This window comes from Trichomycterus rosablanca, chromosome 22 (genome assembly GCF_030014385.1).
Source record: "Trichomycterus rosablanca isolate fTriRos1 chromosome 22, fTriRos1.hap1, whole genome shotgun sequence".
In the NCBI taxonomy this organism is placed as follows: domain Eukaryota; kingdom Metazoa; phylum Chordata; class Actinopteri; order Siluriformes; family Trichomycteridae; genus Trichomycterus; species Trichomycterus rosablanca.
In genome coordinates, this window is record NC_086009.1 from 4,969,848 (window position 1) to 4,987,048 (window position 17,201).

The following is a 17,201-nucleotide window of genomic DNA, read 5'->3' on the forward strand; positions in this document are numbered from 1 at the left end:
AGTAGAGGTGAGTCTTGCACCAGGGAAGTTGGATGTTCAATAAATATGTATGAATGCTGGGTTGAAAGTTATCAAGTCTGAAATGAACTAAAATACAGTGGAAGAAAATAAAATTGCTTTCTAACAGAGCAACAGAAGATAAGTGAGATGTAAGAAATTAAAAGGAAAGCTTTCAATAGAAAAAAATCCAATATTTTAATAAAAACACATTTGAATTGGACTTTTTTCCTTCATACATCAAGACAAACAAACAGCATGCCACATTTGTTCTGATAAATAAACAGCATGCCACGTTAAGCAGAACATTTCTTTAAAAAAAGGAAATAAATATGATGGATCAGTGCATAAATACATCAAATAATAATAATAATGCTGTGAAATAAAAACAACAAAGCAAGTCACGGTGGACGACATCAATGGTGAATGTAAATGTGGATGATAGGGTAGGGTGGGGGGTTGAAACCCTCACTTCAGTCAGGTATTGTCCTCCAGTAGACTGATGGCTGAACGTGTCCCCGATTACCTGCAGAGTAAAACAAAGGGAGAGAAAAGAACAAGAAAGTTGTAACACAATGAGTGAATTAGTATGCAGACTAATCCAACCACAAATGGAGTTTTGTAGTTATATGATAACATTAATTATTTAATACAAAAACTTATAGGTGGTCAGGTAGTTTGGATTTATTTACAGATTTACACATGGGCTCATGTGCAGTAGCTTGTGATGTCAACTGAAAACGATTTGGCCTCTTCAGTAGTCACATTTGGAAACTCACTTCTTTATTTAGTAAAATAAAAGCAAGTAAAATAGTTTGACCTGGAAGCGTTTGCTTCAAGACTGGAATATATATTGGAATACTGCTCTGACATTTGGCTGAGTTTAAAATCCTACTGGCAACGATCTTAAACAAAGAATGACTAGGAAGCCAAAAATAGTGGCTGATATTGCTGAGCTGAGCCAAATGATACAACTCAGTGAAAAGAATTGGGATTCACATCACCGGAAAAGCCTTTCCAGCATATTCTATTCTATAAGAAAAAAGGTACAGGTACATTACTATGCATTTCTGTGCTCACATACTACGTGCATGGGTATGTTATTTGGAACAATCACAATCTTTTTGCTGGCTGAAAGCACCTGCTGAGATTCGAACCCAGATCTCAGTGGTGGTGCGCTAGCATAATAGAGCCCTAAACATCTAACAGTTGTATGTAATGCAGATTAAGATAACGAGGTGAAACTGGAGCTCTGTAAAATGTTACTTACTCTCTATTAAACAGTAAACAGCTTTACCAGAGGTTGGAATTGGTTTGACTGAGGCAGAATCTCAAATTACATACTAGTGTACTAAGTAGTATGTGATCATAGTACCAACACCAAATTACTGAGCTAAATTGAATGGATTAGTGTGGATTAGTGTTATGCTGCAGTACCCACAGATGGTGGGAAATGCTCTCCGTATGGGAGGTTGGTGGTACTGGTGGTGGTGTTGGTGGTGGAGGTGGAGTGGAGTGTAAGAGACAGCTCGTAAAAGACTTAATTAAATAATGCCTTAAAACTCTGCTATTTACATTTACACCTAGCAGACACTTTTATCCAAAGCGATTTACAGTTGTGACAGTATACAATCTAAGCAATTAAGGGTTAAGGGCCTTGCTCAAGGGCCCAACAGTGGCGACCTTAACCACTAGGCTACAGCTTCCTTATTGCTATTTAGCTGAGGAGTGTGTGTCTTTTCTGAGTAGCAGTGCAGCTTTGATTTCTTTTACTTTGTTTTGATTGCGTAATGTACCTGTAATGTACCTGTAATGTACCTGTAATGTACCTGTAATCTACCTGTAATGTACCTGTAATGTACCTGTAATCTACCTGTAATCCATTCACTCAGTGTTTTGTATTTCTCTATATAGTACCAGCTGCACCAAACAATCTAATGTATCTTACTGTGGTAAAGCACAAGCTGTCTCTCGCAGTGCATTTATTATAACTACTGTTTACTGTCAAACGAATTACGTATCCCAAATATTAATCATGGGTTTTGGTGGTAAGCCTTAACCTATTATATACCCATTAGAAATAAAAACAGTCTAAGCCACTTTATACAGCAGAGCAGTTCAGTTACACAGTAATTATTATCAATAGTTCTTTAAAAGTCTGAAGGATTATATTGAAGGTTCAGAAGTTGCACTTTCACCCTTTACTACTGCAAACCAAACTTCTTGAGTAATGGAGAGCTAGAAACCTTCTACTATTGTGGTAAACCATAAAATCTCCAGACTTTCTGACATTTCCTTTTTGGACTCTTCAGGAATCAGAAAATGGGTATGACTTTAGTTATGAGACTTTGGGGTTTACCTGACCATGTAAATAATGATGCTCCTTTTCTATTGGACAGCATCCTACAGTACAAAACAGCACACATTTCAATCCAGACCTATCAGTACTGCACCTAATGTGTTATTATTTTTATTCATTTTTTAATTTCCAGCGATCGTTATATCCTGGTCAGTGTTGTGTCAGGCCTGGTTTCACCAGAGGATTTATTTATTTATTAGGATTTTACCGTCATGTTTTACACACTTTGGTTACATTCATGTAATTACCGGTTACACAACATTTATCAAGAGCTCCTGAAGGAAACCCATGCAGATAAGGGAGAACATGCAAACTCCACACAGAAAGGATGGTGGTGGACTAGATTAACAGACCACTGCACCACCAAGTGCTTAATGTGATATTATATGTTTCCAGTAGCTCATGGGTATTTATGAAAGTGAGTCTGTGACAGAGTCTCACAGAGAGCCGTAACATGTATGGAGAGACACATTATGCTCCTCAGTGGTGCTTGCGAAATATACCCTCCTCAAACGCAATCGGGCTGCACTGAATCGGGAGGAAAAGGGAAAAAATGCATAAATAAATAGGAAAAAAGCAGACTGTGTGGCAGGGTCCTGTGCCATGGAAAAAGACCAACTGCAGAAATCCCGTCATGAAAGGATTTCACTCAGGTTTGCACTGATTTTTTAGGGCTGTAAGCAGGAGGTCAGGTGAGCATGAGGAGGAAGTTGACACTAAAGATGTGAAGTGCCATACATTCCTCCTGACAGATGGCACTCAACACTAGCACTTAACCCAGCAGGGGGATTTGGTCCACTAGAGACAAGAAACCACTGTGTTAAAACACAACAAAGGTGGCAGTGCTCCCATTTGATGGTCAAGGAGTAAATCATTGACTTCATTTTGGCTCAGATCTCTGCACTGCTCCTCTCACATCTCTCCCACTCTCTTTCTTCTCTGGGCGCTCTTTTCAAGAAGGCCAATATTTAAATTGTCAAGATTCCTCTTCAAACACGGAAAGAATGACAATTCAAGAAAAGAAGGAATTGTGAATCAATCAGCACCACAAGAGATGCCGTTGTTTGTTTTTACTCGCTTCTGTGGATAAAAATAGGGCCCCGGGGGCCACACGTGAAAAAAGGGTCTGTGTGTTTGTGTTTGTTTGTCCTGGGGGGTGTAAAGCCTGGTTAATAATTAATAGATTCACCCAGAAAACTTCAGAAGGCTTTATTTAGATGGTTGGATGTGTTACTGTGGTGGAATGGCTGGGATTGGACAAATCAGAAAAATAATAGTATGTGTCTGGTCGCATGTTTGCCAGATGAACGCATCATGCATGATTGAGGCTGAGGAGAACAGAACTAAGGGTCAGCAGAGCTCAACTTTATGCTAATTAGCATGGTGGCTACAATCATTTAATCTAGTTTAATCACTTCTGATTTAGCATAAATAGGGCCGTACTAAATTCACAGGAAAGTCACGTTTTTCATAAAGCACAGATTTCACAGATTTTTAAAGAAAAGAGCCACAATTCACATCAGTTATTAAATTACACTCATAAATTGAATGATATAATAAATAGAAGCTACAATACACAGCACAGCTACCTTAATAGTTGAATGTAAACCTAGAACATCCAGCGACGTCTCAAATGTAAAAATTCTCATCAGTGTTTTGACACTGCACTCTTCGTCCACAGAACTGGTTGGGAGTTTTCCAAACTCAGTTACCCGATTCGTGTTTTTAGCTGCTTTACACTTCGACATCTTGGACATTTTGGCTAACCGAATTGCTAACTGAATTGCCGTAGGATTGCTAGGACCACCTCGTAGTACAAATTAACCAGTAAACGTGAGGCACTTGAATGCTACGTGAATAGAAAAACATTAAATTGCTAAACACAAACCTTAAATGTTGAGTTTCACAGCAGATTGTATATTACACGGGAAAAGGCTCATTTCATGGTTGTGAATTAGACAGGGCCTTAATCATAACCTGATAAACACAGCCATTAGTGATCACCTTTACACTGACTGACCAGTAAAGACCAGTAAAGTAAAAAACTCTTCTCCTAAAAGTCTGCAATATAAATACTATGCCAATTTATTATTATTTAATGACTATTGTACACACCACACTATATGGCTCAAAGTAAGTTTGGGTCTATTAGCTAACCAATTGTTAACATGTGTACTTTCCTGTTCCAGCACGACTGTGTCCCTCTGCACAACACGTGGGATCAATAAAAACAAGCTTTGACAAAATCGGTGTTGAGAAACTCCAAAGCATATTGCACAGAGCGCTGACCTCAACTTCACTGAGCACCTTTAGGATGAACTGGAACATTGATTGTATTGATTGTGAGACTCTTCGCTCTTCCTCTTTTATTCCTAATACATCCTGTTTAACACAATACCAAACTGATTGATGGACAGTTAAAAACCTCATTGTTTCATGAGCGCTTCCTTTTAGGAGCATGGCACGAAGTTTTGGGAAATCATTAACCAGAATGAACATCAGCTGGATCTTGTTTGGATTGTAACTGGACCGTTTCATTAGTTAAAGCTAAGAGGGGCGACTGGGTGATCCATTCAGTGTTTTATAGGAACGCTGCTCATGTGTGGGGGTTTTACATAGGCGTGATGAGACAAACTGATGAATGGATATATGGGTACAAAGTCATGAAAGTGCTACAAAGGCTGCTCTGGAAATGTCATTTACACCAGTGAGAGTGGAGGAAAAAAATCCAACAGTTCATAGACATTTAGGGAGGGGGGGCATTTTTGAAAATGCCAGGCATTTTATCTTTTGGAGATGAAATCATTACACTAATGACTTCATGAAAAACCTCAAGACTTTCTAATCAGACAGAACACACACAGCAAGCAGTTTAATAATAAAATGTTTAAAAAACCCACCTTTCTTTAATAAAATTCAGATTTCAGTAAGTGTATAAATGAGTGCATGAACTTTCTTGCTTTTTACTATTGACATTCATGTTATTTTTTTCTTTTAAGTTCTAGTTTCATTCTGCAGAATTTGAAGTTGAATCATCAAACTTGTTTGTTTATTAGGATTTTAACGTCATGTTTTACACTTTGGTTACATTCATGACAGGAACGGTAGTTACTCATTATACAAGGTTAATTAGTTCACAAGGTTATATCAAACACAGTCATGGACAATTTAGTGACTTGCATGTCTTTGGACTGTGGGAGGAAACCGGAGCACCTGGAGGAAATCCACGTGGAGACGGGGAGAACATGCAAACTTCACACAGAAAGGACCCAGACCACCCCACCTGGGGATCAAACCCAGGACCTTCTTGCTGTGAGGCGACAGTGCTACCCACTTAGCCACCGTGCCGCCCGAATCATCGAACTTCAGTTAATTCTGTTGGTAATTTATTAATAATAATAATTGTCAAATTTTTAACAATTAAAAAAAATCTATGCATGTGTGTTATATACATTTTCAAATATTAGTCTGAGCAAATCAAAAAGAGTAAAGAATGTGTGTGTGTGTGTGTGTGTGTGTGTGTAGATCAACACCTCCTCTTACCTTCTGCTGTGGCAGGCGTCCAGGTCCTCCTGTAAAATGGACGCTCTTTTCTGAAGGAAATTGACCTACAGCCAAAACACGCATACACACACACAAACACACACACACACACACACGCATACACACACACAAACACACACACACACACACACGCACACACACACGCACACACACACGCACACACAAACACACACACAGTTAAAGCATAGAAATTGAGTGAGAAATGGTTTACACTTTTTCCACTGCAAAAGAGCTCTTTCTGAAGAGGCCAAACGAGACCAGCTACAGCACCAAACACCTGCTGGTCTGTGACCAAGTGCTGGCTACGACAAAAAAATTGGGGGTACTGTCACATTCAGTCAAAAACACAAACAAAAGGAAAAAGTCCCTAAATATTACAATGAATAAACCTTGAGAGCAACCAGACTTAACATGGACCTCTACTCTCATTGGATTTAATTAGAATTTATTAAATTAACTAGATATAAAAAAACTATTTCAAACATAGCATTACAAGATAATGTATGGTGCATTTGAAGTAAGCACACTTTCTACTATACAAATAATCTAAAGCTGCAGGTTCAGCTCTGACCATCCCTAAACCCCTAAACTCCACTTACACTAATAATGCACTAATCAAATAAATTTTATTATTTTATTTTATTAGGATTTTAACGTCATGTTTTATACACTTTGGTTACATTAATGACAGGACAGATACACAAGATTCATCAGTTCAAGTTTAATGTCAAACACAGTCATGGACCATTTTGTATCTCCAATTAAATAAATCAATTAAGTGCATATTATAATATTATATATATATATATATATATATATATATATATATATATAATAATGTAATAAACAAAGCAATTAAGTTTAAAGTACAGTTTTTTCTTTTTTTAATTATACGATTCATAATTATTTATGAACAGGAAACTTTTGGAAAGCAGTATAAAGTCTGGGTTTCTAAATGTATCCATGTTAGTTTACACTAGGCCTACGCGGAACAAGTTGGAACCCTGTTAAAGCTATTTACTTTTCAAAACCTTCTCCATGCAAATGAAAAAAGCATTTGTTTGGATTCAAAACGTTTAACAGAGAACAGTCCAGTGTAACTAATAAGCATTTGGCTGGAACCCTTATAGCTAGCATTAATGTGGTTGCTGGGTATAATTGCACATGAGGGAAGATGAATCAGGCCTTAGACTTCAAAGCTCCATAGTCAAATTAGATCCATGTCTATGTTAGAACTCGCACTACTTGTTACCCTTCAAACCCAACAACCCCCCCCCCCACCCCCCAAAACACTCCACGTCTAAGGAATCAAATAAACAAGAGACACTCCAGTTCAAAGCTGTAGGGTTTTCTCTCTTCAGAAATAAACAGCCGAGAGGGAGCAGTTGTGGGGAAGTTTAGAGGATGTCACCACCATCTTTAAAAAAGGCCACAGATGTGATGACATTAAAGTGTGTAATTAACAGCACAGAGTGCTAACAAAGAACCAAAGGACTTCATAAGAGGCTTCATAAAAGAACTTAAACTTTGAATTACATAAAACAACACATTAAGCTATAATCACACCACAAAAAGCAACTATAAAACTAGTTGGCATCATGGACAGGGTCTTTGTTAGTCCTTTCCGACCAAAATAACTCCGGATATTGAACTGGTTCCATTCAGGCTTCTTCAAACCTTGGTGCTAATAAAAACCGGCCCACTTTTACACCAGTTTTTGTTGGAACCAAGGATACGTCATTAACGGAAGGTGTTTAACTTCGCATAATGGACAGTAAACAGTAGTAACAATCTGGCGAAGAACATAAATCACCGCTGAGCATTTGTGCTGTTGTTACAGATGTTAAGTTTCTCTCCGCCAGAACTCACACACCCACAGATATGGTCAAGGTTTAAGCTGCATAAAGTACTGTTCTTTGGTTTCAGCTAGGAACCAACATTCCTGGTTCGGAACCTTCGAAACCTAAATGTATGTTAATGTAGGTTTGTTTGGGAGGTGAAAGCTAATTTCATGTCAGTAAAGCACAGGACAAACATGAATTAGCACAAAAGGAACATCAAATGTTAAAAATAAAGAGGTGAATGTATGTGCTGCTTGCCTGTGACTTAAGCGAGGTGATGGTGTCCTCCAACTCCTGCCTGAGCTCAGCAGGCATCAGGCCTTTGATCTTCATCTCGTACTCCTGTCGGATGCGAATGATCTGTAAATTGTGGAGGGGGGAGAGCATGAGAAGACCATAAACTTCATAACAGCGCCCCCACCAGGCTACAACACATTACCAGTGAGGGCCTCAATTCATTTTCCCAGCAAAAGTTACATTTCTGGCCAAAAATCTCGGCATTCACACCTAATAAACATAGCTGGGTCGCCAACAAAAACGACAAGATGCTGTTTGCTGTAAGAAAAACGTCTTCATAATTAGTTTAGTGCTTAGCTTGCTGCTGCGTTTCCCTAAGTGGCGCGCTCCGTGCACTTTTGCCGTGTTGAGCTTTAGGTTTTATTGTATTTTTTTATTGATTTTAACTGTTTTTTAATTGTATTTCAGTGTTTTATATTACATTTGTGTTATTTTCAGTGTATAAATGTCAAAATCAACCCCATTATTTTACATTAGCCTAAAATATATGCAGCTACATGGGACCATGGAACGCATTAACAGGTTTCCCATACATCCTTATGGGAAAAAAATACCTTGAAACTCAACGTCTTTTAAACTCGACGCCACTCCCAGAACCAACTGATGTTGAATCTTTGAAATAAATGTTCAAGAGAATTAACAAATCATAGATTGTATTTCACAAAACGACCCAACTCCAAATTCCAAAAAAAAGACTCTCTTATTGAATCATCTAATAATCTTCCACCTCTTGGACCTGGTACTACTGGTCTTGCAGGGACCACAGTAGATGAGGCCCCTTGTGCTGTAGCGGGAGACCTCACAGTGTGGGAGGCCGAGGCGTCATTGAAAGAGCAGTGAGGCGGGAGAGCAGTTTGTGTGTAAAACCGGATGACAACACAGCGCGTCTGGCTGCTGGCCCAATACAGACAGTTCTATTAGCTCTGCCTGTCCAGAAAGGGACTTGTCCAAAACCACTTCAGGGAGTGAAGAGCGCTTCTATCCCAGCAGCTGTGTGCAATAAGCCACAGGTGGACCGGACTGCCAAGATTCATCAGGCTTGGGAATGTGACTTCATACCCTGGCTGGCTGCCATATGCAGGAAAAATATTAATTTAACTGGTGTATAAATGAACCATCTAAAAGAAATGATATACTTTGTGGCACCAGTTTAAGGAAGACCATTTCCCGCTTCTGTGCCACTGTTCATAAAGACTTTAACCTCACTGAACACCATGTATGAACTGGTCCAATATGGACTGTTATATTAGCTCTATCTGTCTGGCAGGGGACTTGACCAAAACCACCGCAGGGAGTAAAAGCTGCTTCTATCCCAGCAGCTGTGTGCAATAAGCCACAGGTGGACCAGAATGGCTGGATGGATTGAGGTCGGGAATGTGATTTCATACCCTGGCTGACAGCCAAATGCTCATGATCACTGTCTTGGCTGACCACCTAACAGGCCTGAATAAAGACTAAACACGTTTAGTTTCTCCATCGTAAAGTTCATGTTTGGAAATAATTATCATGTGATTTTATTTCATCGTTGTACTTAATAAGTTTGTGGTTAAGAAACGTGATCCAACGTGTCTACACAGAGCTATAATGACTGCAGCGCATTTATGTTACATTATTTTTACTATTTTATTTGTAAAGTACAGCCGTACCTTGTAACTCGACGTCTCCTATACTCAAAATCTTCAAAATTCTGCGCCCTTTGTTGAGAAATTTGTGTCCTTACACTCAACTTTTTCCTTAAACTCGACGTTTGTGCTATGTAACAAAAGGGGTAAACGTTAAGTCACATTGTGGTGGTGCTGCTTAGCTTGCCGCAATTTTTTCATGAGGTTTTATTGTATCTTTTTATTGATTTTTAACTGTTTTCAATTGTATTCCAGTGTTTTTTTTAGTATATTTGTGTCCTTTCTGTGTATAAGTGTCAAAAACACATTACATTAGCTTAAAATACTGTATATGCAGTTCCACAGGACCGTGGGACGCATTAACAGGTTTACCATAAATCCTTATGAGAAAAAAAATTCCTTGAAACTCAACATCTTTTAAACTCTACGCCACTCCCAGAACCAAATTGACATTAAGTTTCAAGGTACCACTGTATTACAATGTAAGATAAGTGTAGAGCTATTACAAAGGTTAGATTCTAATGGGTCTGCAGCAGTGAATATCAGGGAACTGGATATGACTAGTTCGGGAGGAAAAGGAGCTAAAGATCTGAGCAGTGGTGGGCTAGAGAGTAACTTCTGTGCTACATAAGAGCCACAAGGACTAGTTATCCGGGCAAGAGGAATTCAACACATTAAAAACAGTGCAGAGTCCATATGCTACTCTTAAAAATATACAACTGGAATTCTCATGATCAAGTCCTGTCCAAGAGCAAATAAAGATGGAGTTTTTTAGTTCAACACCAGTGGACAACACCAGTGCGATAAATGTAATTATTAATCAACCAGTTAAACCAGCCGATGAGTCGATCAGATTTTGGCAGATGGCAGAAAACTCTTGCACTGCTCCACTATTAAAGGACTGGAACATCACATCCCTGCTTTATATCTACTGGCACCACAGCATTACCAAGTCCTGTGTCCATTACAAAATCCAGCCCAGTGAGTTCACGGTCTTGACCCCAAGACCAAGTTGTCTGGCTAGGCTTCAATCCCTTCAAAACTTGGGCTTTTCAGATAATGTAAATGGGCGGGAGGGTTGGACACTGCTGTTGAACTTGGCATGGAATGTCACGGACAAGGCTTTCAGTGAGCGCTCTCAGAGATAAGTATCCAGCACGCAGAGAGACAACTCTCTGTTTCAGTGAATAGGGGGCAATGACAGGACCTGACAAACACCAGGGACGGGGGAAGTATAGGGAGGGTCACTCTGAGGACGCTGGCTGATCAAACAGCAGTAAGGGCTTTTGTAGTTGTTTTTGACTGAAGTTAAAATGACACCATTTCTGACCTTTTACAAACAGCACCAACTGTTATGTTGTGAGTAAAAGGTTTATTCAAAGAGCTTTTCTTTTGTTGTTTTTGATGAGACACTTTTGATTTTGATATAGAGGAAAGATTAAAGTCCGTCCATTAAAAGTTTCACTGTTGGTTGTGAAAATGACACATTTGATCTACATATAGTATTTATAGTGAGCTTGTTCTGGACTTTGCTGGGCTCAGGAATAGGATCGGCCCCACCAAAGCCCTGTCAAGGATACAGCAGTTATTGAAAATGATGAAAAAAGGCATGGAGAGATTGCAAACTGGGACAATACAATGGAGAAATAATGAACTGCATCCAGACCAGGTTGACAAGCAAAACAGAATAAACCAGTATAAAAAAACCTATGACTAAAATATAAACACAACTTAAATATAAAACTTTAATTCACAAATAAGACTACTATTGAAGCAGCAAGAGCTTCAGCTGAAGTCAAATCAAATCCATTAAGACCATAACTGCCTTCACCTCTTCAAGAGGAGATAAATTGGAGGACGCCTGTGTCACAATGTACTTCGCTTTATCTAGCACTTCAAATCCCTAATCTTTTCAACCAGCGTGGCAGTGTAGACTGTGCAGCACTCTAGAAGGCCATTCCTGGCATTTTATGCCAAGCAGGCATGAAGGGGCCTGGAAGAGTCTCTACAAGAGAACATCTGTTTGAAGTCTGTACAGAAAAGAAGTCTTTCTTTAATGCTGCAGATAGTATTACAAAGACATGGCTTGGAAGATAAAGTGGGACAATATCACAGCATGGAAAAGAAAGAGTAGGCCTCTCTGCCCTTCTTTCCTCACATATGTACAAAAGTGCATACACGCACACGCTGACGGAGAACGTGTGTTGACCTGGGGAGGGTTTTAGATCGGTATGCAGGTTTATGAGGTGGGAGTCGATGTTCTTTGCAGGTTTTTCCACTCTAGGAAAGCTGTAGATGGGGCCCTGTTGTCAAACGCCCGATGAAGGGGTAGAGGAGGCCCTCGTTTGACAAAAATCAAGAGTCAAGAGTAAACACGGGTTCTGGATGTACGCAAAAAGTCCCAGTTGATTGCCATGTATCAACCGTAAAGGGAGACCAGACAATAAGAGGGAGCTTACGCTTTCAATTAACACCACCGGTCTGCTCTCAAATCAACGTGCAGATGCTTGAAGCCGTCTAGCCAATTGAACGATGGCTCTGACTGTCTGGTGTCTGGTCTATGCTTTCCATAACTCATCTAGTCAAAGCTAGTGATCTATTGGTGTTCCTTTAGATGAAAGGAATTTTTAGTGCTCGACAGAGCGAGAAGGTGCCAATTCTCTGCAGCTGCTGTGAAGAGCAAGCCAAGTTCAGCAGATGCTTTGGCCTTTTCCACAGTAAGTATTAGAAGTGCGGAGTTATGGTTGCCACAAAGCAGACGTTTTACAAGACATCAGGGTGTCTTAACAGTATCATAAGACGAAAACACATTCAGTTAAATACTCGCTTTCTTCTCTTTCTTTTGTCTCAAGGTCAAAGCAGTCCTGTTATTAGCTTAGGTTTAATCTACAGCTAGTGAAGGCATTCCTGGCCTGGGGCTGCTGGCCATTGAAGCTGGATCTCCAGGCATGTGTGGAATGTATGTGGGCTCATATCAGTGATTGTGAGCAGGAAGATCCAGGTCTCACCAGGCCCTGCAGCAGCTGGGAGGTGAGGTCCATGAACCCCAAGCTTTTGTAGTCACTGTGGTGCACAGACGTACCTGTTCTTGGGTCTCCAGCTCCCGGCTCATTAGCTTCTTCTCGGAAGCACGTAGCTGCTTCTGCAAGTTCTCCACACGCTCCTGGAGAACCTACAGTACAGAAGAGGGGGGGGAGGAAAGAGAGAGAGAGATGTGACTATGGTGAAAAAATCTTGTTTTGATTTCAGGAACGTCTGCATCATCTCTGTCAATAACATTATCAAGCGTCCTTCTGACAGATGGTAAAATCCATCAGATCTGTCATAAACTGGCAGTGAGAGATAAGGTTCTTCAGAGAAACTCACACATCTGTCTTTCTTCAAGAAGTCTGAAATGCATTTCAACGATTTTGAGTGTAAGGCCAAAAAACAGCAGAGCAGATCAAGGACTTTAACTCAGATAAATGTCTACAACAAACAGCAGTAAAGGCAGGCACAGTTTATACTAGGCACTGTGGACCATATGTTTACAGTACACATCTGGATTTAGAGTATATGGGTATTCTATATGTGGTATTCTATAAAAGTGGAGCAGGCTTACATAAATGCTCTTGTTTTGAAGTGAGACATCCAACAAACTAATGCTCAGGCCATCGGAATAGTTTGGGCGTTCCACCCTGGTACAAAGATCACCCAATTGGATGTGCCTTAATGGCCTGCTTTAAAAAAGCCAGAGAAAAGGTCTGACATAAAGAGTCAGAGCAGTAGGATGGTCAAGCAAGCCTGTTTTATATTTGGTGCATATAGCATGAGGGTTTCAGAACCCAAATGGCACTGTGCTGGCATGGAACTACTTTTGGAAAGCAAAATGTATGTAATTTGGTTCTCATTGGATATGAAGCGTTTTCTTATAGAGGAACGTCTTGTTAGTGTGCAAAAAGAGTGGGTTAAGATGATTCATGGCGAGGTATCTGTTAGTCTTAATTGCTTTATGGCCAATGTCTCCAGCAGCCAGGACATGGGTGCACGACAAGGGCCAGAGTCCAGATCACACGTCTATCACACCTACTAAACCTGGTAATTAAGTGATGAGTTGAATCAGGTGTATCAGAAAACAGGGAAATTAGAAAACTGTGTTGGACTCTGGCACTTCAAAACTGGAGTTGTGTAACCCTTCACCCAGACTACCATAAAAAGACAAAAGAACCTGCTGACAACGAAGCCTCTGTTTAATGAACCTAGGTACACCAAGTTTGAGTTGCATTGTTTTTATGTATCGATAAACTTTCCAGGAGGGGCAGGGGAAAGGTGCTGCATTCTTCTCTAGGCGTGAACATGGCATTTGCTATGGAGAATCTCTCCAAACAGGGTCCAGATGGCCAGGCCGATATGCTTTTTATCAGCCAACCAGTATCGGATCGATCTCAACAGGGAGCACACGGGGAACATTTGTGTTTCTGGAGGGGGTTCGAATGTATCTAGCCAGTAAAAAATAAGACCGAATAAGAAAGAAGCTGTAGCCATCTCCTTTATTCTCAGCAGTTCTTTAGCAGATGTGCAGTATATTAGTATAGAACACATGCCATAAATGTAGCACACCTGCACGAACCTGCAGGAATGCAAAGATGCAAGCGAGGGGAGTTAAAAGGTTTTAAAGACGCCCTCCCATGTACACAGCAGTAATGCCTACACACACTAACAAACAAAAAAAGGTGAGAGCCGAGTCATCTTTCCTGGGTGGTCCTGGTGTAAAGATAAGGCAAGTATGTTTCCCTCGGGTGAAAGCGACAAAAAGAGAAAAGGAGAAAGGGGATGCAAGATAAAAGACTCTTTGGCTCCCGCTTTGTTTAAACTCTTGTTCATGTTTTGTTTGCACCAGACGGCTCAACGTGTGAGATTTTAATTTGCAGATTTCAAAAACTTTCCCAAAGTTTAGATTAAAGAGATCATTTAACAATGGGTTAAATTACTTAATGACTATAGGAACCACCTCAGTACTCAGGTTTAAAGGTCCTTCAGATCTTCTCTTGTTGCACAGATCTTGTATTCTTGTCTAAAAAGAATAACACAGGTACCCTAGACTTTACATCTCTTGGGTGCACATCATGGGACAATGATAGCCTAGTGGGTAGAGCTTTGGACTATTAATCTAAAGGATGAGAGTTTGAATCAGAGCTTTGCTGTTCGGCCACTGTTGGGCCCTTGAGCAAGGCCCTTAACCCTATCTGCTCCAGGGGCGCCGTACAATGGCTGACCCTGCGCTCTGACCCCAGCTTCCGAATAAGCTAGGATACGTGAAATTTTTTTTTTATTGTACTGTACTCGTGTATATGTATATATGACAAATAAAGTTCTCATTGTATTATATTCTCATCAAATAGAGGGCCTGCTCAACCCAGTCTCTTTTGCTGTGGTCTTGTAGTTGATTGATTATAAAATGAATGAAAATAATGAGGAAGGCTTAATGGTGGACAGAGGTGGTATCAGTAACGACAAGTTCTATAAGTATAGCTCAATACTGGTATGGTACTGATTCCTAGAGGTGGGCTGTCAGTCATCAGGGGAGATCCTTTAATGGACTTGATTTATGGTGAGTTTTCTGGCAGCCTTCTGGTTGCTTCATGACCACCGTTTAAAGCAGCTTGAGCAGTGGTCCCAACCACCGGGCCACAATCACACTTTAAAAGATGTTTTACTTTGGAAAAAATGAACTGTCTTTTAATAAGCTGCGGGTTCCCACTAATTTTCCATCATTGGTGAGTAATACTGTTATGCCTTTTGTGTTTTTTATTATGCTCGTCTTATAATTTTATAAGGTTTGTGAAATTATATCTTATAAGAAACTGGTCCGTGGTGTAAAAAAGGTTGGTGACCGCTGAGCTCCAGCAAAGTTTGGTGAAGTCTCTACTCTGTCACACCTATTTAACCTGTTAACTGACCGACGAGTCGACTCGTCGGAGCTGCTTCAATTAAAGTACAACCGGAAAGATTGTCTTTCACTATTCTACACAGCTACTGCAACTACAGCTGTGTCACCTGACATTGCTCCAAAGTTCAAAAAATGTGGAAAAGAAAACGACAAAGAATGTTAAAAGAGCAGAGCAGGAGGAATAAAGAGAAGAGAGAGGTGTTGGGTGCTGGAAGAGATTTAGAGGTTTGCTTCATTTCTCCTCTGGCGCAGCTGGATATAAAGGAGGGGTTGGGTTTGTATGTCTTTAAAGCTTTCTTTCTTCCCCCCTCCCTTTGCTCTGGCTTTGTTTCGTTCTCTGCGGTGGCTCCGGTGCTGTGAAGGCCGCTTACGAGCCTTGCCTTTCAAACAATAACAGTTCAATAGCCCCCACCACCCTCCGCTGCTTTTCCCGCCAAGACCTGTGCATACCAGCACGTCTTTAGAAATCCTTGAACAGACTTAAAACACAAAAGACGGTCTGTGGCATGAGAGAGAATGAGCTTGTGTGTGTTGTGGAGTAATTAATGCAGACCCGCCGCTGTTAAAAGCTCTGTTTGAAAAAATATATAAACAAATTAGAACAAATTAATTTCTGTCCTTGCTGTGCTACCCTAAACTAGCACGGTATGTGGTAACAACAGTCAAAAAAGGAGTTGGAACTTTTACAAAAATAAAGGATAGAGTTATTTAATCCTTATTCAGTGGTGGCCTAGTGGGTAGAGCTTTGGGCTATCAACTGAAAGGTTGAGAGTTCGAATCCTAGCTCTGCTATGCGGCCACTGATGGGCCCTTAAGCAACCCTGTCTGCTCCAGGGGCGCCGGTGGCTGACCCTGTGCTCTGACCTCAGCTTTAGTTGTACTGTACTTCTGTATATGTATATATGACGAATAAAGTCATTCTATCTAACTTTGGGCAGTTGGTCAACATTTTGTCAATAGGTCTGTATAAAACATGATAACTGGTCTATTGTCCCATACAGAGAAATAAGAACATCACATTGAATTGTCATCTTCAGCTGTGTTCTGGCCTTCTGAATGGTTCTTTTTTTCCATGAATATACACTCAACACCCCCCCCCCCCCCCAAACACCCCCATAACACCCATGTACATGCACACCAGTACCACCTCAATGTGTGTTACCTCCTTCCGTATTTGGAAATGCTTAGTAACCACATTTCAAGGTCAAAAGACATCTGTAACTGTCTCTGTGAACATGAGAACGCAAAGATCAACACTTGTTATAAAAGCAGTCAAAAAGAGCTGAGGGGTTACAGAGGTGTCACCGAGCCAAAGACGTGAGAAACGGATAATCGGGGGCATCTGTGTAAGAGCGAATCTGCTTGAGCTCGGTCTACCACATCTTCTGTGGTTTGCTGAAGCCCTGGTGGCCTCTTTTAGATCATATACTGGTATGTATAATCAAAAGCTACAGTTATTTATGTATTTATTAGGATTTAAACGTCATGTTTTACATTCATGTCATTATGTTACATTCATGACAGACAGAACAGGTAGTTTACTGGCTACACAGGATTCATCAGATTAAGTTTAATGTCAAACACAGAAATGG

The 17,201-nt window shown here is 40.3% G+C and overlaps 1 protein-coding gene across 3 annotated transcripts in view; it reads right to left on the minus strand.

Annotated features, from left to right (window-relative positions):
• Positions 1-223: 223 nt before the first annotated feature.
• The window catches only part of cep112 (centrosomal protein 112), a 119,722-nt gene continuing 102,744 nt past the window's right edge, over positions 224-17,201 (minus strand). For all 3 annotated transcript variants that reach the window (XM_062985093.1, XM_062985094.1, XM_062985095.1), the window contains 4 exons: positions 12,763-12,852; positions 8,020-8,121; positions 5,900-5,964; positions 224-523 (listed from right to left, as the gene is read on the minus strand). In XM_062985093.1, the coding sequence (XP_062841163.1) occupies positions 520-523; positions 5,900-5,964; positions 8,020-8,121; positions 12,763-12,852 (261 nt within the window). In that variant the 3' untranslated portion in view covers positions 224-519. The remainder of the gene's footprint in view (positions 524-5,899; positions 5,965-8,019; positions 8,122-12,762; positions 12,853-17,201) is intronic.